At 37.0% G+C, this 24,246-nt stretch overlaps 1 protein-coding gene across 10 annotated transcripts in view; it reads left to right on the top strand.

Annotated features, from left to right (window-relative positions):
- Positions 1–24,246, top strand: part of LOC111568755 (voltage-dependent R-type calcium channel subunit alpha-1E) — a 209,969-nt gene that overhangs the window by 116,778 nt on the left and 68,945 nt on the right. For all 10 annotated transcript variants that reach the window (XR_008604037.1, XM_055017585.1, XM_055017591.1 and 7 more), the window contains 3 exons: positions 18,384–18,487; positions 19,889–20,047; positions 22,442–22,632. Coding sequence is in view for 9 of the 10 variants with exons in the window: in XM_055017585.1 (XP_054873560.1) it covers positions 18,384–18,487; positions 19,889–20,047; positions 22,442–22,632 (454 nt within the window). In the remaining variant the exon portion in view is untranslated. The remainder of the gene's footprint in view (positions 1–18,383; positions 18,488–19,888; positions 20,048–22,441; positions 22,633–24,246) is intronic.

The following is a 24,246-nucleotide window of genomic DNA, read 5'->3' on the forward strand; positions in this document are numbered from 1 at the left end:
ATTAAACTTATTTTTCTTCAGTTTGTTCATAATGTTTTGTATAAAGATAATTCCTTAAATGTGATCATTTTCAGAGCATACCTTTTTTTCACTACAATAAAGGGAAAAAATTTAAGTTGTTGTTATTTATAAGTTATTATGCTCTGATTTTACTGGTCACTTGAGATCAAATTGGACTGAATGTAGCCCCTGAACTAAATGAGTTTGACACCCCTGCATTAGAGAAACAAAGACAGTCTCGACGGCCTTCATTCACTCTGGTTTCTGATCAGAGAGGACGAGACGCTACGCTGAGATCAAAGTGATCTGCTGGAAGTCATGTTAAATTAAATTCCTTTTACTAGTAAAAGTTACCAAAACCGAAGGAAGGTCAGGAATATTTCTCAATTATGACCTGGCAATTTGTCTTTTGCAAATTCAATCTGAGGCAGACAACCTCGTCTCTGAGAATCTCATTTATCCGTGCTAGCGTGTTAGCTCTCAGCGTGACATTTGTTCGGTGAGAAGTCATGTTTAACCGAAAACGAGGAGAACACAGTCTTCCCACGACTTAAATTATGGTTAAATCTCCTCAGGCGGACTTCAGAATGACATGACACGATTCAGCAGGTGCCAGGACGTTCTCAACATCGAGCATACGACTGTGTTTAGAGATCCTCTGTCACGAACCTGTGGAAAAGTCTGGTTATGAATCGACATTTACGGATCATTATGAGAGAGATCAAGTAATATATATGAACCGTCTGAACCTCAAAACCCACTGGTGGGTTTGAAAAACATGTTATCTCTTAAAAAGTAACCAAAATTATTACCCTAGAATCAGTATCAGCAGAAAGAACAGTTGATTTTCTGTCCTAACCATCAGTGATGTGCAGAAAACACAATGAAATCTAAGATAAAATAAGTCCTTTATTTCTCCCCACGCCAGGGGAAATTTACATTGTTACAGCAGCTTATGTAGCAATAGACGTAGTGATAGGAATAAAATAATAATAGAACAGTAGTTTAAGTTTAAAATCGTAACGTTTCATCAAAATCCTTTTATTCCACATGTCTTTGAAAATCATCAAAAATAAATCATTTGCATAAACCGGGTCCTGTAAAAAAGAAAAAAAAGAAAAAAGTTATGCACTTCTCATTTCTAACAGTCCCTGAATTACTCAGGTGTGACGCGACATCCTGCCACCTTTTTATTCTACACGTCTTTTTTTTTTTTAAATTAAAAATAAACAATTTGCACAAACTAGATTCTGTCAAAAGGAAATAATTCTGCACTCCTTTCTGCAACTGTAAAGATATTAGACACTCAGCTGTGACCAACAGTCACCTGGTAAAAATTCTGTGACTTTTCGGCTGGACTGCAGGCTGTGCATACACAGAGCAGAGGGGAGAATCTTTTATTTCATATTTTATGGCTTCAAACCTGCATGATACTGCAGGGAAGACATTTTTTGAGTTATCTTTCCATCTAGCCATGATAATACTGTTTTCATAGAGGTGCAGGACTTTATATTGCAGTGAAAAATGATCACACAATGGGTAAAAATGGAGAAAAAAAAGACACTCGAAGGTTGATGCAAGAACACATAAATCAGGCTTTAATTTGGGGAAATATCTTTTCGTAATTCCTGTTTTATTGTCCAGTTAGACATCAGTTAATGAGATGCTCTATGGTCATTTAGAACACACCTCTGGTCTTTTACATCAGAGAAAAATGGATAACAAGAAAAGCACTCAGAGAGCGCAGTCCTCCACCAAGGCTGTTCATTCCCCCATATGCCAGAAATGCGGCATTTGTTTATTAGTCATTGATGATCAGAAATCACAGCACTATAGAATGTGACAGTTTAATATAGATGTACCCACAAACAAAATGACCTTGCGCTGAGCACAGGTGTATGTTATACATGTGTATGTTATGTACGGATACCGGATCACGTGACCTAAATATGTAGCGGGCGGCAGGAATTGATGGGACTCAGAAACACCCCCACAATTTAATCAATTGTTCCTTGTATAATGGCCAACAGAAAAGTCCTGATAAATCTGCAGCAGTCGATTTGTAGCAGGATCACAGTCATGTGATCATCACCGGGCAGCTGATGTAGTGTTCACTTGTTGTCATGGTTACAGTGATGCCGTGCCGCTATCTGGTAATGAATCTTTAACAAATCCATGGATCCAGACTATAAGCCGCATCACTGCCAAAATCTAATCACTTGGTCCTTGTGTCATTTCTGACTTTCCCTGGAAATTTCATCCAAATCCGTCAGTCTGTTTTTGAGTAATGTTGCGCACTGACGGAATAACAGACGGACAGACAAACGTACGTCGATCATCGCATAACTCCGCTGCGTTCCTTGGCGGAGTAATTGCAGCCGTAGGTAGTGAAAAAGTTAAGTTACATAGTGTAGATTACTCTGCCTGAAAATGAACCTGAAAAGTACCTAATCACTGCCACAATCCATCTAATCTTGTTTATTCATTTCAAATTATTCATTTCACAAAAATACGTTGGTGATTAATGCCTTTATGTGCATCGAGTCACTTAACTTTGAACCCTTAAACTTTGTGCACTTCAAAGAGCCGTACAGTACAACACACATGCTTATTTCAGTGTTGACCGAAGCTTAATTAAGATTAAAGATAAGGACTTGTATTTAATGCAGGATCCAGTTTTATGTTTCAGACTGACTGAGCCTGAAGAGCAGAGGCAGAATTGTCCAAATATTTACCGCCTGGATGTACAAATCTGTGACAGCAAGTCTTTGTTTTCAGCAGAACGTCAGAATGAACCATCCGTGTTGTTGGCAGGAGGAATCTGTGAGGAAACAGTTTATCCATAAATACAGTCTTTTAATTAAAGAAGCAGTGCTAATTTGCAGGAAATATTTTTAGGTTTGCTGCTGTGATAAAAGCAAACACACTGGTGTTTTTACTTCGTTAACCCTCGTGTCGTCCTGTGGGTCAAAATTGACCCGGTTTAAAGTTTGAAAATGTGGAAAAAAAAATAATTTTCACAGTGAAACTTCCGATGTCCACATTTTCAACATTTTTGGGAAATCTTTGAACATTTTTCGGTGGAAAAAAAGAAATGTTAAAAATGTTTCTTAAGAACGTTCAGAAAAAAACTCGAAAAATTCGTTGGATTTTGGTTGATTTTTATGTGGATGTTCTTAAAGAAAATATTGGAAGTTTTACTGATATATATGTAATCACTTTAGATATTTTTAGGATTTTTTGGAAGATTTTTACTCATTTTTTGAAAGTATTTACAAAAAATCTCTTGCCAAATTTGGGGGTTTTTGTTTTTGTTTTTTTTTTTTTTAAATAAAACTTGTAAGGGAAACTTTTAAGGAATTATTGGAATTTTCTTCCTGAAGGTTTTGCACAGAAATTTGGGATTTTGGAAATTTGGGGAATTTTTTTGCTGATTTTTTGGATTTTTTCAGACAAGGAAACAATATTTTTTGGTGCCTGTAAATGAAGACAGCAGGAGGGTTAAATAAAAAGGCTGTTGTGAATTATTGGAGCTTCTGACAAGCACATTATGATTATATACAGAGGAAAAGGATATACGTGTCTGAATCCAAAGCAGCATTTTTCACTCCTGTCACATTTTTGCTCACTGTAGGCTCATTTTTCACTGAAATATAAAATTCTGCACCTCTATGGAAACAGATTAATGATGGCTAGAAGCAAAGAGAATGCAGAAATGTATTTTGTGTGTTCTGACAAAGTTAGGATGCCATAAATCATAGAAAGTAGAAAAGTAAATTTGAATTTCTTGTAATATTTGACAAAAAAATGTTTTTGCAGCCTCTACAAACTCACTATTCTATTAATCAACTATAGAAATATATTTCACCATGCTGAATGTATCTTCCAACAGTTTTCTCCTCTGTTTCCTGTTTTTGAGCCATGTTGCATTTATTTTATCATTACTGTAGGTTTGACTTCTCTCTCAGTCTCTCTGGTCATTTAAAGAGGCAAGATTCAAGAGTTTTTATTTTATTTGCCACATGTTCAAACAGTTTGTTCAGTGAAATGCAGAGTGACTGTCCTCAGGGCTCTATAAAAATAATAAGACATTAGAAAATTCTTTAAAAACAATAGAAAAGTAGAAAATGTCTTGATGTCGTAAACAATAAGACGGTAGAGATTTTGAAGCTCCTCTTTGCTCTGTAAAAACATTACCTGCCGGTCATCTAAAAATTCGCAGAATTTCTGTCACATGACTGTTTATCGCAGCTAATTCAATAATGGCTTCACGGATGCATGAAGAAGACAAAATTTTTTTTCTCTTTACAGAATTTAAATGGTGCAAACTGTTTATTTCTGGTGATCTTTTAATATTGAGACAGGTCAAATAAAGCGATTTTGATGAAATATGTCAATTTGAATCATGAGTAGTTCAAGGACAATTGGAAAGTTGAAAAAAAAACTGATTTATTTCCTTTTTTTACAGTTTCTTGCTGTGATAAACTGCTTAATTTTGATGTGTTTTACTAAGTTCAGAGGGTTGAGTACAGTTCATGGTCAGAGGAGAAAAAGAAAAGAAAAATAATTTGAGTTATTATAGCAGATTTTTGTTTCAATGACCAGATTGTATAGTGTAGTGAAAAACACACTTCACTTTGCCCTGAGACTTTCAATATATTTGATTGATCTGTTGTATTAAACTGCTGCTCAGGGTGAATTACACAGACACAGTTTTCTCTTTTACAGATCCTGGCCTTAGAAACCCCCTTTGATCTCTGCTTGAATCTGGTTGAAGTGGAAATTACATAATCAGAGGATCGTCCTGTCAGTCAGAGAAAGCAGCTCACTGGATAAATGCAGCGTTTTCACCAGGCGCTGAGCTTCGTCAGAGGATAGTAATTGTAGGTGACAGACGTCAGAAACTGCACAGGGTTTATTTTGTTTTAAATGCTTTGTTTTGTGGAGCTGCTTCTTGTTGTTGTTGATTCACAGCCAGCAAGCAGCATGTTGCATCTGGCTTCGATTATCCACGAGAGACAAAGCAGAACTCTGAGCACAAATACGTTCACTGTAATTTCTTTATATTTCAATTTATCTCACAGAAACACTCGAGAAGCAACTTCGGAGAGAAACTCATTTATCAGACAGCTGTTGTTCCCAGTTGCTCTATTGAGAGACTTTTAATCTAAAACGTGTTGATCTGCACCGTGATTTATAGAAATGCTGCACTGACATGGATTAAAACACTTAATGGTGTAAAAGAAAAGTAATTCAAATACTGCATAAAGAGGAGGGGAATTTGCTGCATCATGAATCGTTTTGTGCTTGATATACATAGATCTGTCGATAGGACTAATAACATTTTAAATGCAGGACTTTTATTTTATGTTGTGGCGATTTTCTTGAATAAAAGATTTGCTTTCTTTCCCCTGCCATCTGATAACTAAATTTGAATGCCTAGCCCTTATTTTTAACCCTGTAAGACCCAAATATAGAAAAAAATGGTCAAAAAAATAAATAAAATAAAATTATGTGTATATATATGTATATATATATATATATATATATATATATATATACATATATATATATATATACATACATACATACACACACACACACACACACACATACATACATATATATATATATATATATATATATATATATATATATATATATATATATATATATATATATATATATATATATATATATATATATATATATAAAAGAAACTGTAAATTTCAAACTTTCACATGGTCATGAAGTATTCATCTCTAGAAAACGATCAAAATTTAACCTAGAATTCACAATATTTATTCAAAATGACTTTATTCAAGATGTCTCATTTAAATATTCACCATAAATAAACTGTTACCTCCAACCAGATCCTGTGAAAAAATAAACAAATAAATAAATTTAATTATGAACCCTCTGAATCCTAAAAGCCACCGTCAGGTTTGAAAAGCATGTTATCTTTATAAATTATATCATTTATTAATAGCAGATAAATTCATCATGTCCATCATAAAAAATAACCAAATAACCAAGTTTAAAATCTTAATTTTTTGTCAAAATCACTTTTTTTTGTCTCATTTAAAAAAAACCTAGATTTTGCAAAAATAAATACAATACAATACAATACAATACAATACAGTTAAATTAAATTAAATTAAATTAAATTAAATTAAATTAAATTAAATTAAATTAAATTAAATTAAATTAAATTAAATTAAATTAAATTAAATTAAATTAAATTCTGCACCCCTCGACTCAACCTGAAATCCTTTGGTGACTCAGCTGTGACCAACAGTCACATGACAAAAATTCAGCTAAAGATTTTTTTGGCTGAACTGCAGCTAGTGTTTACACAGAGCAGATAGGAGTGTCTTTTTTATTGATTTATGGCTTTATAACTGTATTATAATATACAGAAGATTTTTCTGAGTTCTTCTTCTTCCATAGAGGTGTAGGACTTTATATTGCAGTTAAAATAAAAGAAGCCCAAAGTAAGTGAAATTGTGTGAAGAACAGAAAAAGAAAATTAAGTGGAAAAACATCTTTAGAGCTGCAAAGACCTCAACTACTGCGGGGTCATTTCCTTTCCTAATTTTCTATTTTTCATGCAAGAATGAAATTTAGGTAGAAAGGAAATTAATGGTCTTCCTTCACTCTTTATTACAGTGACAAATGAGCTCACAGCAAGTAAAAATGTAACAGAATAATCCACAAACGGAGGGATATGCCTTTTATTCAGTAAAGTATTTATGCTTTCAAGGATGTTTCTTTAATTCAAGAGTGCACTACATCACATGTGGTAGAGTTTATCCATATAAACACACTTTATAAAATGCTGTGTCTACAATATTTCACTATATTGCAGTTTTTGCTTTACTCGTTGGTTTTGCATGTTTTATGTGAGCAGTTATGATCTAAAAGAGTTGATTTGCCAACAGCTCATATGTGCTAAATTAACATCTCTCTAATAGATCTCTAATAAATCATTTACTCAAATCAATTATTCATCCTGACCAAAGAGCAAACATTTAGCTACTGACACACAAACTGAAACGTACGCCGATACTCAGCCGACTCATCTAAAATCTGCAGCTTTAGTAATATTTAGTGCGTCCATGTAGGGGGTTAAGTGTGTTTTTGTGGGAGAAGGAGAAAAAAAAACAGAGCTGAGGGGGCAGTTAAAAATGAGAGAGAACACTGTGGGAGGCTTATATCAACGAAACCAACCACAGCAGCACTGTAGGAGTTTTCTCCACATAATTTCTTATTCTGTCAAGAAAATCCGCTGTCGTGGCGCTGACACACACCGCCCACCATATTCCTGGCCGCTACAGCTGTTTTAATTGATTGTCCTGCAGAATTCTTCCTGAACTAGTGACTTTGTGATTTCTTTTATCCAGTTACATGCTGTGCTGTTCAATAAGCAGCTTCTTTTGCCTAAATAAATCAAATACGCACAAAAAATTATGCTTTTAATTCAATTAGTTTAAAAATATTCAACCTTTCACTCAAGAATTTAGAACTCCAGCAGCTGGGTGTTACATTTGCTACACAACAACAGGTATATAATCTATTATTTAAACTACCGTGGGTCTATTTTTAATCATTTGAAGAGCCACGTGAGCTTCTCTGTCAGCATTAATAGGCAGAAAAACACGGTGTTGCTCTGACTGCTGTATGATCAGAGATGGAAAAGTTGCTGCACGAGAGGATTTTTTCTCTTTAAAATGTAGAAACGGAAGAAGAAATTCACTTGCATTTCAGTGAATTGAACTGAGCCACTGCTGGAAGTTAGTCTGTGTTGGCAGCTCCCCAAATGCATTCTGGGTGAGGACAGGAGAGTGATTTAAGATCAAACAGAAAACTAATCACCGTGACAACGAAAAAGGCGATACCTGCATTGACTGTTGGGATAAATCTGCCGTTTTTCACCATTTAACCTTCATCAGTAAACGTTACAAAACCGATTAATCCATACACTTGGAATCCAACAGTGTTTCATCTGTTTCACATTTCTGTACATGTCCATATCCTCTCAATATACATTTTCCTAAAACGTGTGTCATCTTTTGATACGAATATGAAAGAAACAATGAAATTCTTATTGATGATTACTGATGTGTTGTTACAAGGGGGGAGTCAGAGAACCTATTCGCAGGCACAGATATGGCAGACAGGTGGCAACAGAAACAGATCTTTATTTAAACAAAACAAAAACCACAAAATTATCAAAAAGAGACATGAAACAACCAAAATGAAACACAAAAGCGCTAAAATGAGACACTACAACAGTTCATTTTTTGTCATATATCAACTAAAAACTGCAAAACTAAAAGAAATCCGCAGATTTTCAACTTTACAGCGTTCCTTAAACGTATTGTGTACAATTTGCTGCTGGTCACATGGACAAAGAAAAGGTCTTCTGGTGGAAAGTCCTGTGATCAGATGGAACAAAAACTGAGCAGAAATATGTTTGGAGGAGAGAAAATGAGGCCTTTAACCCCAAAAACACCAAACCTATCATCAAGCATGGTGGTGGCAGTATTATGCTTTGGAACTTTACACAAAAAACAACCAAAAAGAGGCACAAGATTGTTAAAATAAGGCACAAAACATCCAAAATGATGCATATAATGACCACATGAGGCACAAAATGACCAAAAGCAGGCACACACCAATAGAAATGAGACAAAAACAACTAAATTTAGGCATTACACGACCAAAATGAGATACAAAATGACCAAACTGAGCCACAAAATTACCAAAAAGACATAAAACAACCAAAATGAAACACAAAAGCACCAAAATGAGACACTACACAGTTAATCTTTTGTCATATATCAACCAAAAACTACAAAACTAGAAGGAATCCACAGATTTTCAACTTTACAACACTCCTTAAACGTATTTTGTACAATTTGCTGCTGGTCACATGGACAAAGAAAAGGCCTTCTAGAGGAAAGTCCTGTGATCAGATGAAACAAAAAGTGAGCAGAAATATATTTGGAAAAGAGAAGGTGAGGTCTTTAACCCCACCAACACCAAACATCAAGCACGTTGGCGGCAGTATCATGCTCTGGAGCTGTTTTGCTGCAGGTGTTTTACAAAAACCTAAAATCATCAGTAGAAGGTTGGATCTTGGAAACAGTTGGGTGTTCCAGCAAGACAAAGAGGCCAAACACACATCAAAAATGGTAAAAAAAAAAATTTTAAAAAAAGGTTAAATCAGGCTAGAATGAAGGACTTAGACTAGTCTCCCCAAAGTCCTGACTTAAACCCACCAAGAACCTGTGCACTGATGAAGGAACAAGTCTGAATCAGAAAGACAACAAATTTAGTTGAACTGCACCAATTCTGTCTAAAAGATTGGTCAAAGATGCAACCAGAAGCTTGTAGACGGAAATCAAAGGCACCTAGTTCAGGTCAAAATGGCCGAAGAACATTAAACCAAGGCTTAGCATTGTTATTTGTACATTTTTTTACCCAGCAGATTTTATCATGTTTTCATACTACCTATAATAAATCTATGAAAGAATACATGATTTTTACAAGTATGTAAGGTGCGTAAACTTTTGTTCATAAATGCTTGTAACAGTGATGTAGGGAACTTTATTATTACTCAGATGCATAAAAAACTATTGTTTATGTACATAATAATCAATGTATAGAGTTTACTTCCAAGCACAACTTTGTTTTGGTTCAACCATTTTCCATTTTTTTCCATCTTACAGTAGTTTTACCGTCTCATGCTGTGTTTTCCTGCTTAGGATTTTCTCCTCGTGATGCAATATACTGGTTATACATACTGAAACATTAATGACTGTATACTGGATGGTTTATTGCTTTCTGCTGGTTGGAAAACCTCCCAGAAGTCACAGCTTTCAGGAAAATCACCACTATTCGGACCACACAATGAAAAACTGTCATTTTTCGCTCATTTTACACATTTACGACTTGATATCAATTTACAGAAATATGTGGAGTATCATTACAATTTCTGTAATATCAGTATTTTTAGCATCAATAGTTTCTTCTCTCAATGATTTTCTTCATAGAGGAATCAACAGTATTTATGTATCTTTTTTTTTTACATTTTTTTTCTGCAGATGTCCCTACACTTTGCACTTCAGCACAGACTTTTTACATATTTGTTGAACTTCCAAACGTCCTTTTGTTAACTTTTTAAGAATATTTTTCATAGACGGTTAATGAATATCTTTTTAGAAACTTTTACTTACATTCGAGGTCCTTATGTCTTTGTTCTGCACACATTTTAGTCAGGCAGAGCCTTCAAAGTTTAGTTTTATTGTTGTCTTGCCCTGCATTATAGTGAAAATAAAGCTTCTAGTCTAATGTAAAACTAAGTTCTGTAAGAAAAAAATTGACAATTTTGAGAGTTTCATGTTTCCAGACTAATAGTGTGATTTTACATGTTTGCTCGCTGGGATGTTTTCAGTGAACCTGCTGATTGCACCAGTCATTGTTCTAATGCAGTGCAGGAAGTAAAGTAATGACACCGAGCAAAATAATAACAGTGTACCTGCCCTGACAAGTACATTAAACTAACTGGAGAGTGAGGAAAATGTCAGTTTCACCCACACATTTCAGTCAGTATAAGTGAAAACGCCTGTGTGGATGGAGGCACTTTAACTTTATTTGTGATTCCTATAAAATCTCTGGAGAGGCGACAGTTTATTATAATCTTCAGCCATCAGTGTGAAAATTATGTGTTCCTCTGGTGCCTTGTGCTCCCTGCAGAATGCTGTAGTCTCATGATGTTCATTCATTTATATATGTTGAGTTTGAAAACTTAAATTCATGCGTCTTTCATGTTTTTACATTTTTATCATTTTAAGAGGCCTTAAAGTCGATGGATTTTGTGTTTTGAGCTGCAGCTGTGAGTCTTGAGTTAGTGTTGATACAAAAGCATTCACCCCCCTCTGATGTTTTCCCCTTTCACTGATTTTCGACATTCAATCATGCTTTAATTTGCCTTTTTTTAAACAAAAATTTACAAAACTCGACTCCTTAATAGCCAAGTCAAAACAAAATTATGTCCATTGATTAAAAATGTAAAATAAGTATTTGCAGCAGTATTTAGGTTTTCTTTTTGACATGAAAGAGTCTTTTTTGTAAATTCCTGTCCTAAAAGCCAAATAAAATTGATGGTGATTCAATGTTGAAAAGCAATAAAAAGGAGAGAACTTCCAAAGGTGATGAAAAGATGCATTCAGCTCTAATTTGATTTGTGAAACTTCTGTCTGATCTCATCCTAAATCAGTTTTAGTTTTTATCCAGTGCAGTAGTTTTATAGTTTTAAAACACATGTATATATGTTTAACCCTCATGTCGTCGTCCTGCGGGTCAAAATTGACCCGTTTTAAAGTTTGAAAATGTGGGAAAAATATATATTTTCACAGTGAAACGTCTGATGTCCACATTTTCAACATTTTTGGGAAATCTTTGAACATTTTTTGGTGGGAAAAAAAAGAAATGTTAGAAATGTTTCTTAAGAATATTCTCAAAAAACATCAACCAAAATCCAGCAAATTTTACTGGATTTTGGTTGATTTTTATGTGAATGTTCTTAAAGAAAATATTAGAAGTTTTACTGATCTATATGGAATCATTTTTTTGGAAGCTTTTTACTCATTTTTTGAAAATATGTACAAGAATTTTCTAGCCAAATTTGGGGCATTTTTTTTTTAAATAAAAGAGAAACTTTGAAGGAATTATTGGAATTTTCTTCCTGAAGATTTTGCAAATTTTCAGAAATTTGGTGAATTTTTTTGGTGAATGTTTGGATTTTTTTCAGACAAGGAAACAGGGAAAGTATTTTTTGGTGCCCGTAAATGAGGACAATAGGAGGATTAAAGTAGGATCTTTTTCTTACCTTCCTTATGTGACCCAAGGTTTGCCAGCAGAACGTTGCCCAAAGCATCACACTGCCTCCACTTTCTTAACATCCTGGTGCCATGTGTTCCTCAGGTAAGGGACGCACTCAGCCAACCTCATGAATTTTGAGTCAAATTTTAGGAATTTTAGAAAAATTCTGGTCATTTTGGACTATTTTTGGGTAATTGTTGACTAGATTGATGTCATTGTGGACACGTTTTGAGTCTAGTTTTGTGTATTTGCAATGATGTGTGCAGCTAGAAGCAGAACAACGCACACAAGGATGTACCTTTCTTCTGTTTGCATGTTATGGACTAATTTTGGGTCATTCTGAACAATTTTTTATGCATTTTGGACAAGTTTTATTCTTTTGGGACAGATTTCACCTAATTTTGGACACATTTTGGGCAAATTTAAGGAATTGTAGATATGCTTTAGTCATTGTGGACTAGTTTTGGGTTTTTTGGAAAGATTTGGATAATTCTGGGATTTTTTTAGTAATTTTGTTTACTTGCAAGGACGTGCACAGCTAGGAGAAGAACAGTGTAAATCATGAGGAATACCAGAATGATTTGGCCTTAGTTTTTTGGGGTATTTTTGTAATAGAAAACGTGATTCATCAGACCAGGCCACCTTCTTCCATTGCTCCGTGGTCCGGTTCAGATGCTCACATTGTTGGTGTTTCGGTGGCGCTCAGCATGTGGACACCACAACAAACTGTGATAAACTGTGTATTCTGACAGCTTCCTATCAGAACCAGCAGCAGCTCGTCTGTTGGATCGGACCACACGGCCAGCCTTCATCCCCACGTTCTTCAATGAGCCTTGGCCGCCCATCAATTTACCTCTGTTCCTTCCTTGTACCACTTTTGATAGATCCTGACCACTGCAGACCAGGAACAGACCACAGGAGCCCACTAACAGGTTCCATGATGAAAGATAATCAGTGTTTTTCACTTGACCTGTCAGTGGTCAGAATGTTCTACCTGATGGGTGTGGAACTCCGCAGCTCAGAGCCGGTGGTGTGAATAACACAGCATGCTGTAGAATGACTGTCATTACATTACAGCCAGGTGCGCTCATATCGCAGCTTGACGGAGACGTAGAGCAGAAGTCAGAGCGTTATCAGTATCACGGCGTGACGGCTGCCACCACGGATTTGTCACGCAGCAGGAAGCTGTCACTTCTGCAGGGTCTGTCATTGTTACCCACTTATCACAGCTGACACCTCTGACCAGGCCTCGACGGGGAGCACCTCGGAGGTGAACAAAGATGTGTTTATGTCTCACGGTGGGTAAAAGTGACTTTATTAACTTGTAGAAACATCAGGAACCTGTCAGATGTGAGTTTTCCCTGCGGTCTGTTAAGGTTTCTGTAAAATGACCACCAGGGTTTTTAACCAATCTGGATTCCATCACAGGACTTTTACTGACTGTCCCTCCAGCTGTAGCTGCTCTGGTCTGATAGAATGAAGGCCAACCATCACACAGGTGTCTTTTTTTATTACTGATTTTCAAAATATAACAAGACAGACAAAAACAACTACCACCTGAGGTCCAGTGATTTCATAACACTCTCTGTCTCCAAGGTTCTCACTGTCTTTGGCCAGAATTCCTTTCACTTTGCTGCAGCGATCGATTGGAATTCCCTCCAAAAATCCCCGAAACTGTCATCACTTCCATCACTTTACACTTTTAAGCAGAAGCTGCAGCAGACACTTTTTGACCACTGCACAGCTGAATGTTTTCACTGAATTTCTAGCATTAATTTAGGGTGTTTTTAATCTCTCTTTAAACACTTGTGTGTCATGTTTTGTGTATGTATTGTTTGTTATCTTTCTTCCTGCTGGGGCCTCTTGCCAGGTCATCATTGTAAATGGGAAATTGTTCTCAACTGATCTTACCTGGTAAAATAAAGAATAAAATAAAAAACAAACAGAAAAACAGCAGCTAGAAACTCGACTCGTGCACGTACGTGCACTACCAGCTTTTGCGAGTGCATTTGGGGACACATTCATAGTTTTTGCAATTTTCCGGACTGACTTCCACTGACTTGGTCTTTTAGAGCAGTTTCCAATTTATAATTACATGCCTTTGCCTAATATTTTCAGTTTGGTACTTTTCATGTTATAGAATATCTTAACAGTACTGTGTTAGTACTGTTACTTATGTAAAGCCTCAGAATACTTTTACCACTGACTGTGAAAGAGAAAAAAGACATGAAATTGTATTGTATTGTAATTAATGGACAAAATGTATGAAATATTTGTGAAATATTACATAATTCTTCATTATAAGTTAAACTATGTTTAGAATTCAATGTAAAAACACCAAATGTTCACACTTCTCTGCTTTTTAAATGTGCAAATTGACAGCTTTCCTTTCATTAACTTTAGTAATTTAGAGGTTTTGGGAACACAAACATTTTGATAATGTCATTTTAGGCTCTGAGACTGGTTTTCAGAATTTTTATGAACCAAAAAAATCAATTAATGGAGAAAGTAATTAGCAGTTGCAGCCTGTTATGCAAAAATTGTGCTCCACTTCCACCAAATCAGTGGAAAACTATTGCTTTTATTTTAATCCATCTGTATAAACAAAGTAATGATATAATATATAATAGTGTAAGAGTCACAGGGACCATTTTTCTGCATTTAGTACTTTTACTTTTAGTCTTTTAAGTAGCGTTTCCCAAATGTACTGACACATTTTTACTTCCATACTTAATGGAGTATTTTAATAAAACATCAAAATACAGTAATTTTAGTTGATTTCTTTTAAACTATTCTGTTATTGTGACCACTGATGTTCTTTGTGAACCAAACAGCGTTTGACTCTGCTGAATAATTCTGTCGGAATTATAAAACCTCGTACAAACAGTGACCTGATAAATGAATATTTGTGTGACAGAGAGAAGGAAAACTACAGGGAGGAGATAAACTGTCTGCCAAATTGCTTCTTTGTGCCAAAGCAGCCATGTGTTGAGCTTCCCTCGGCTGATTTTCAATCTGCCAGCTTCTGTGGCAGCCGTCACCTTCCTCGTCTCCGGTTTGCCAACGTCCAGACGGCGTCACGGCCGCCGCAGGAATCACCGTACGAGACTCTGACTGGGGGATAGTGGGCATGTTTCAGCAACATATTTAGAACTGTGGAGTAAAAGGGCTTTCCAGCTTTGGTTGTAGTCTCTAAGAAGACTCCTGTTCCTGAATTGTTTAGCTTTCTCTTGTGTCTGCCTACTTATTTGTTTGTTTATTTGGGATCTAAAACTCTCGTCTGCCCTTTCATGTTGCTATACATGGCGCTATAGCACAGACCTTTTACTTGTTTATTTAGCTTTAAGATGTCCTAATATTCAGGTTTTAGGAATGCCTTTGCATAGACTATGAAAGAATGTCGCTTTCTAGACTTTTTGTTAGCATTTGCAAGGTCTTTAGTCCTTTTATTAAGTGAGTGTTTTCAAACTTTTGTTTATTTCTGTCTTGCATTGCATTATAATGACCTAAAATGCAGATTAGAAACTGTTTCTGTGTCTGGATGTTTTGGTGTTCAGAGCTGCGACCAGAAGGAAGGAGTTGGAACAGATTATGTCCTGGATTTGATGGATCTGCTGTGACATTACCTGCTTGTTTTCTAACTCTGGACTTGTCTAATTCCTGGATGGAAGGAATTTGTGATTTTTCTCTGCAGCCCTGATTGTCCATCTCTTCTTTTTGTTGGCTGATACAAACCAGACAGTAATTCTCAGGTGCAAAGATTTTGTCCAATTGGAGCTGAGACCAGTTTATTTCTTCTCGTCGATACTGTTGTGCCGACCACTGATGTGTTTTCTGTGAACTAAACAGCATTTGACACCCCTGAATAATTCTGTTGGAATTAAAAAACCTCATACAAACAGATAATTGAATATTCATGCAATAGGATGAGAGAAATTACACACCTGTAGTTCTCCAGTGTTCATCCTGTATATAGAGAGCGTTATGCCAATTAAAGCAGTTATTTGCAGATTTTAACAGTAACTGTGGGCAGGAGCCAGCCACAAACATTATCTTTTTAGCTTGAATATCTTATCTGCAGGTGTAATTTCACTCTTTAGCTTTAAACAAAGGTGTCACACTTGCAAAAAGTGAAGCAAAAGTCAAAATGGCATCAATTTTGTGCATAAAAACAAGTGAGTTTTTGTTTCTGTGGTTGGACACTAGGAGCAGACGGGGTCCAGGACATCCTCTGAATAACAGAATGAGGAAAAGCCATTTTTAGACCCCTCATCCCCTCGTCTCCATAACAACTAAAGAGCAGCCAGGACTGACTAATGGTCTGAAGAAAGATGGAGAGACGGAGGAAGAAGTCGGGGATGAAATGTGACAGTGGAGGCAGTAGAGAAGCAGAAAAACAACAAAAAAAAGAGTGTTTGGTGAAGTGGTTGGTTTAAAATAGAAAGAGGGGAAAAATCCAAAGGGGAGTAGTTAGAGGTGTGAAACTCAGGAGGATAATTTTATTTCTATATTTGCGTCGATGATGGGGAGCTATTTTAATCGTTCTCATTTGTTTCTCCTCCTCCCTTCTATCTTTTTTCTTCCTTCTCATAATTAAATCGGATGACACTCTTTGTCTGCTAACACTGCAGACAGGACTAATTCTCAGCACTCCTTCACAGAAACGTAATTGGATCTGCGCAGCTGTATTTCCAGCCTCATGATAATCGAGTGTGCGATCACCTCAGAGCAAATTACTGCACAGAAAGACGCTGCTTTAACGTCGTATTGTGCAGAAATCCTGTGTTACAATCCTTTTACATAATCCACTAATCAGTTACATTAGAAATTCTTCTGATTTTGTGGGTTGTTCGCCCTCGAGCGTGTGTTTAATTCACACAGAAATTAACATAAAGAGTAGAAAATGGGGTTTCAGTGCACTCACTCTCGGTCAGGGGTGTCGAACATGCGGCCCGCGGGCCAAAAGCGGCCCTCCAGAGGGTCCAATCCGGCCTGCTGGACAGCTTTCTAAAGTGTAAAAATGACAGAGAAGATATTTACTGCAAATTGTACATTTGTAAAAGTTTAAATTTAAAATAATTTCTAGATTTTGTTGTTTTGATCATAAAGTAAAATACTAGGTTGCTCATTGTTCTTTTGTCCTTGTTTTTGTAATATTTTGTCTTGTTTTTTGTCTGACTTTTGTCATTTGTCTCATGCTTTTGTCGTGTTGTTTCTCCTTTTTGTCTCGCTTGTGTTTTTTGTCTTATTTTTGTCATTTTTTGTTTTGCTTTATTCGTTGGTTTTTTTGTCTCATTTTTGTCATTTTGTGTCTTTTTTTGTCTCGTTTGTGTCGTTTGTCCAGTTTTTTGTCTGTTTGTGTCTCATTTTTGTAATATTTTGTCTTGGTTTTTTTTGTTGTTTTTTTGTCCTTTTTTTGTCGGACTTGTCATTTTGATCATAAAGTAAAATACTATATTGTTCAATACCTGAGACTGAATGTTTTATGCCTTTGTAGATACTCTGTGATCTGGAGGTTGTAATGTACCAATGATAAACTGAGACTGAATGTTTTTGAAATTGAACTTATTTTTCTTAAGTAATTTCAGGTTGTTCATGATGTTTTGTGAAAAAGATTGTTCCTTAAATGTGGACATTTTCAGAATGTACTTTTTTGCACTGAAACAAAGGAAAAATTTGGAGTTGTCATTCTTTATAGGTTTTTATGCTGTGATTGCAGCATAGTTTAACACCACTGCTGTAGTTGGAATGGAAGTTTTCGAGTTGAGTTGTGAATGTCCAACATTAAAGTCTTGAAATAAACTATCCAGAAATCCTCCGTCTTTCGTTTTCACCTCCTGGAATCCAGGTGAAAGGGGAATAAATGTACATTCAGGTCAGTGTAAGATGGAAAAGAAACAGGAGTATAATTGGGAAGGAGGCTGAGGACGAACGAAAGGGATGGAGAGCGAAACATGCGGAGAAAAGGGAAGCAGGAGGGCAGGAGAGATCAGCAGACTGTTTTCCTCTGTCATCATTCTGAGGGCCAAAGGCCACCAAGGTGTATTTAGAGAGTTTCGGGGGGTAGCAGAGGAGACAAAACAAGACTAACAAAGTAAAACATGGACCTCTTGAAGGACTCTGATAAAGGGTGTCCATGTGTTGGTCTGTCTCCAGCCTCAGGCCTTCCCTCCACAGTGCTGCTTTCTTTGTTCTGCTCCTAAATAGCAGTTGTCACCGCCGTCCTCCCACGCTCAGAGAAACAGCCAAAAGCCCACAGCCTTGTTGTTTCCTCCTGCTGCAGACCCTCACGTCCTCGCGTTTGATATCTGAGCGCTGCAGCCGTCCTCCAGCCCCGTTGTGTTCGTCGTGCGGGTGTCCCTCTTTTCACGTGGCCTACAAAGCGTGAAATTGTGGCGTTTGTGTGCATCTGCAAAACAGTGGCGATCCTGTTCTGTCCCTGTGTGTCTCCTATCTGTGTGGGATTACATGAGATCATGTGTTTGCTTGTGCAGGATTCTGGCTGCAGCAGGAGCTCACATGAACATCTCAGTGGACCTGAGGACTCTGAGGGCGGTACGAGTGCTGCGACCCCTCAAACTGGTGTCAGGAATCCCCAGTGAGTAACACAAACACTGCATCACTATCATCTAGTTTTCACTGTCTAGAGTCATTTTAGCCCTCGTGTCGTCCTGCGGGTCAAAATTGACCTGTTCTAAAGTACGAAAATGTGGAAAAAAATATATATTTTCACAGTGAAGCTTCTGATGTCCACATTTTCAACATTTTTGGGAAATCTTTGAACATTTTTTGGTGGAAAAAAACAAATGTTAAAAATGTTTCTTAAGAACATTTACAAAAAAATCAACCAAAATCCAGCAAATTTTGCTGGGTTTTGGTTGATTTTTATGTGAATGTTCTTAAAGAAAATATTAGAAGTTTTGCTGATATATATGGAATCACTTTAGATATTTTTAGGATTTTTTTGGAGGCTTTTTACTCATTTTTTGAAAATATTTACAAGAATTTTCTTGCAAAATTAGTTTTTTTATTAGACATTTTTGAAAATAAATTTTTAAGGGAAAATTTTAAGGGATTATTGGAATTTTCTTGCTGAATTTTTGGATTTTTTTCAGACAAGGAAACCATATTTTTGGTGCCCATAAATGAAGACAACAGGAGGGTTAAGAGGATGACCACTGCAGCTATGATTAGCTTCTTCTATACTTCCTTTTTACTGATGACGCTGCCAAAATGCAAGCAATGTTTTTTTCTTTGACACTATCAATCAAAGTTGATGTTCTGAAATGTCTTTCACACTGAGCTTCACAGAAACTCTGACTTCCACTGACAACCCCTGTACCAAGTCTGAAGAAGCTGCTGGTGGTCGCCCTGGTCGGGTTCACACCAAACATTCTAGACTCCATTTGAGCCCAACAAATTTATCATCTGTTCAAAAAATGTGCTTCCAACATCCATCAGACTTCTTTCCATGTTCTTCAGGGAAGTTGTGCCAAAGAGCAAGCAACAGTCTTTTTCTTGGTTGGTGTCCATAGAGGTTGATGTTCTGAAGTGTCCGTCACACTGCCTGAGCTCCACAGAAACTCTGATTTCCATTGATTAGCCCCGTACCAAGTCTGAACAAGCTGCTGTCTGTTTTTCACAGCTAGATTGTGAAAGTAGTTCACTGTCTGTGGAGTCGTTTTAGGAGGACGACCACTGCAGCCATGATTAGTGGTACTATGGCTGCTTCTGATTACTGCTACAGCTGTGTTTCCAGTGATTTTTAGTTGCTCACCCGCCTTCCTGTGTCCCTTTCCATCTCTGTAAAGTCTTACAATCAGATTTTTCAGCCCCTTTAGCAATTCCTTTCCACATGAAGCCATGGTGCAGACGGAATTAGTGAATTTAATTTATTGTGAGGTGAAGATGAAATGTTATTTTCTGACATCCTGGCCTACTGTGTGAATGTGTGTTTTCTCATTAGCTCTGCTGGTCATTTTGTGTGTTCTACCTGCAGGTCTGCAGATAGTCCTGAAGTCCATCATGAAGGCCATGGTTCCTCTGCTGCAGATCGGTCTGCTGCTCTTCTTTGCAATCCTGATGTTCGCCATCATCGGCCTGGAGTTCTACAGCGGCAAACTGCACTACACCTGCATACCACAGCCTGGAATACTAGGTAGAGACAATTAAAGTCTCTAATGTGTATGTGATGCTGTCAAAATCCTAGTCTATGAGCACATTACATGATCTTAGTGTGTAGTGACGTTTATACCATGTAAACAGACATACAACTACATAGGACGTGTACATTAGGTCCATTTATTATACACATTGTACACATATTTACCATCATTCATGCAGTAAATTGGATCTCTTTGACTGGAATAGTGAGGAGAGGTTTTCTTTACTCCATATACAGCAGGAGTAAATACACCTCCATGCATTATCCCTTAAATGTAGTACCACCCTACAGTTATTACATTATTTCTAAATTCAACAGTTGGACATTTGATCTCATGTCAATTAGAAAACTAGCAGTTTAGATTTACTACAAGAAAAATACAGTCATCACAGTAGAACCGCCATACTGTTTTTTATTATTTTTACCTTTTTAAGAAACAGAAAGGTGAAGTTGCTTCCAAACTTTTGGCCTGTAGTTTACACTGTATGTAGATACAGGGGGTCCTCGACTTTCGTTCCTGCTGCCCGACGTAAGCTGATTTTTGCTGTAAGTCAGAATTCCATTAGAAGAGTCTGACTGGCGATAATGAAGGACAAAAAGTTAGTGAATGTACTACAATCCAAGGTGGCGTACAACCAGCGAATGGAAACAAAGCCGTCTTATAGCGCTGCGAGACGACATATTCGTCCGTTCGCCAATTAGTTCCACATAACCAGTTCTGACAAAACGCCATAGGTTGAGGACGAAGCTTTTATGGATTTTCCTCCGCATAAATAACTATTGAGTCTGCTATTTAGCTGTACATTCACATATACACAGAGATACATACATGCACACGAGGATTCAAACTACTTAATTTGTGTTTTTAGACACTTGTTGTCATAACAGGTAGTTTATTTGTTACAGTGATACAATCAGCCAAGATCTTTGAATTACAGTGAATAAAAAGAAATCACCTCTGCTGCACACTGAAGGCATGGAGGAAACAAAACCCAGCAATTTGTAGAAACGACCTCAGATGGTTTTGAATAATGCATGAACATGAACAGATAAAAGATTCAAACTATTTCTGAGCACAAACTGAATCACAGAACATAAAAGCAAACAGTGAGCTCATTCTGTTGCTGTTTATTGGGTTAAGTGTGTGGTTCATATTTATGTAGATCTTTAGATAGTAGATCTATTTTCATAATCACACACACTCGCCTGGTCGCACCTGGAGACTCGATCAAACCAAACCGGCCGTGTTGTCCCGTATAATTAAAACCAACAATGCACCGCACTACAATGCCTCATTGTACATTCATAGCTGTCATTAACCTCCACGCTGCTCCCGTCACACTTGAGCTGAATGAACGGTTAGATAACAAAGACGGACTAAAGTGGGTATTTTCTGTCACTGGGTGGTCACGTTACTGATCAGAGGGTGGAAAGAACTGGTTTAAAACTCATGTGATGGAGCTAAAGAATGAGTAGACATGAAAAGAAAAGATGTGTACTCTCAGATTCTCTGTGAAAAATCTGTGATAGCTTTTAAAGATGGATGGATGGATGGATGGATGGATGGATGGATGGATACTTACCGATTTACTTACTGACTGACTGACTTACTAACTGACTTATGCACTGACTGAGCCACTGACCTACTGATTTATTTACTCACTGCCTGACTTACTTACTGACTTATTGACTAACTAACTTACATACTGAGTAACTTACTGACTGACGTACTTACTGACCAACTCTCTTACCGACTGACTTACTGACTGATTGACCTACTGACTTATGGACTTGCTGACTTACTTACGACTGACTGAGTTACTGATTTACTGACTTACTTACTGACTGACTTGCTGACTTACTTACTGACTTAGTTACTGACTTACTTGCTGATTTACTGACTTGCTGACTTACTGACTGACTTAGTTACTGATTTACTGACTTACTTACTGACTTACTTACTGACTTACTTGCTGATTTACTTACTTGCTGACTTACTTACTGACGTCCTGACTGACTTACTTACTGAATTACTTGCTGGCTTACTTACTGACTGACTTACTGACTGATTTGTGACTTACTGACTTAAATTTAAGGTATTCAGAGGCTCACACATTTTATATTTAAGAAGAATAAGGAGACTCGTGTAAAGGAACATGCAACAGAATGTGCAAATAGTGCTGGTGGAAGATAAAAAAGTGCAAGACTGTGCTGGTATTTACAATAAAAATAGTATTAAGAAGTCCAGTATAAAGAATACTAGTGATATAGTGGCGACTCTTTAATGTTTAGGTACAGTTTCAGTTCTATGAGCGGGATAAGTTGTCTTTTGTTGGGATCTTTTGTTTTATATCTTGACATTCTTTACTTTTACATCTTTCTGTTCAGAAAATGAGACAGTGGACTCCTCGGAGTTTGAGTTCCCATGTGGCGTCCGTCAGTGTCCGGCCAAATACACCTGCAGCGACACCTGGATCGGCCCGAATGATGGCATCACGCAGTTCGACAACATCCTGTTTGCTGTGCTTACTGTCTTCCAGTGCATCACCATGGAGGGATGGACTACTGTACTCTACAATGTGAGGAAGCTCTCACACACACATAAGTGTCACTCTTAATATTTTTCCAAGATCGGTGCAAATTATTGAGGCGTAGCAGTGTTTTGTTACAATTTAAACTCCATTATCCGTAATGAACAGAAGCAGCTTTTGCCCCAGAACATTAATGGCTGCTGAGAGGATGTGAGCAGCCAATGAATCCTCATCTTTCCCAGCCAGACTGACTGTGGATGGAGGACATGGAGAGGAAGTTACAAGGGTGTGATTTCAGTGTTTTAACCGCAGAGTGTTGAGTTGATTGCTGAGTTGTTTTGCTTTCAGTTTGCCATTTTTATGAGAAATGTGTAAACCTGCTGCAACATGAACAGAACAGCTGTGAAATGAAACAGGCCTCAGCATCTCTTTAATCTGATCTAGTAACATCTGTGTAGGTTCTCAACTCCATTTCTTTTGTAAGTTCTTGAAACCTCTTAGAACGTAGATGGACTTCGTTTTTGGTTCTTGGAGACTCATAAAGCTTTTGGTTCTTGAAGATGTTTCACTTTCATCCTAGAGGCTTCTTAAGTTTTAGCTGACTGATGGGGAACCCCAGGTATTTATTTCCACCCCAAATCTCACAACTATTGGCCCAATAATGACCTAAGAGTCACATGTTTCCAGGCACAAGTGATTGTCAAACTGTGTTAGATCTCAGGACTGCATTGTAAGTACCTGATAAGTGGTGTTGTAGACTTACTGTTGTGTTTAAAGGCGGCAGGTTCCAAGGAAACAGCAACATCAGACAACATTTTCATCCTTTATGCAGCCATGTGTGTAAGAAACTTCGAAGGATTTTCTCCAAACACAACATCCCAGAACAACAAAACCGGTTCACCTCAAATATAGCCTGACTCAGCAGATGGCCACTCATTTTAGGCCTTCCCTACCGCTCTCTAGCTATCTGTGTATTACTGTTTTCAAAGCAGTAACAGCAACAACAATCTCTGGGTTAGCAACCTGCCACGCTGAAAATTCCAGGTTTTGCCGAGATTTTGGATGGTGCAGTAAGGCAGGTTTGCTCGAGCAATGTTCCAACAAAATTTTGAAGAAACACCAAAGCTTGGTTTAGCTCCACCCAAGGCAACTCTGATTGGTTTAAAGAAAAGCAAACGTGCCAGATCTTTTTTTCCACTATAGCATTATGAATATTTACTACAAAATGGATTTACTGAGTCAGACTGCCTGAAGGATAAAACACCCAAACACAAGATAAGCATTGCTGTATGTGCAATCCAATGCAGCCATGAGTGAACAGACTTCTATTAAGTGGAACTACACGACTGCTCCACGAAAGCATGACTCAACAAAAGAGATTCACCTCTTCAGGACATGAGTTTACCTGGATCTAAAAGATGCTTCTTTAACCCTCCTGTTGTCCTCATTTACGGGCACCAAAAAACATTGTTTCCTTGTCTGAAAAAAATTCAAAAATTCAGCAAAAAAAAAATCCCCAAATTTCTGAAAATTTGCGAAACCTTCAGGATGAAAATTCCAATAATTCTTTAAAAGTTTCCCTTAAAAGCTTTATTTAAAAACAAAATTCCCCCAAATGTGGCAAGAAAATTCTTGTAAATATTAACCGTAAATTTCGAATAT

Source organism: Amphiprion ocellaris, chromosome 2, assembly GCF_022539595.1.
Source record: "Amphiprion ocellaris isolate individual 3 ecotype Okinawa chromosome 2, ASM2253959v1, whole genome shotgun sequence".
NCBI lineage: Eukaryota > Metazoa > Chordata > Actinopteri > Pomacentridae > Amphiprion > Amphiprion ocellaris.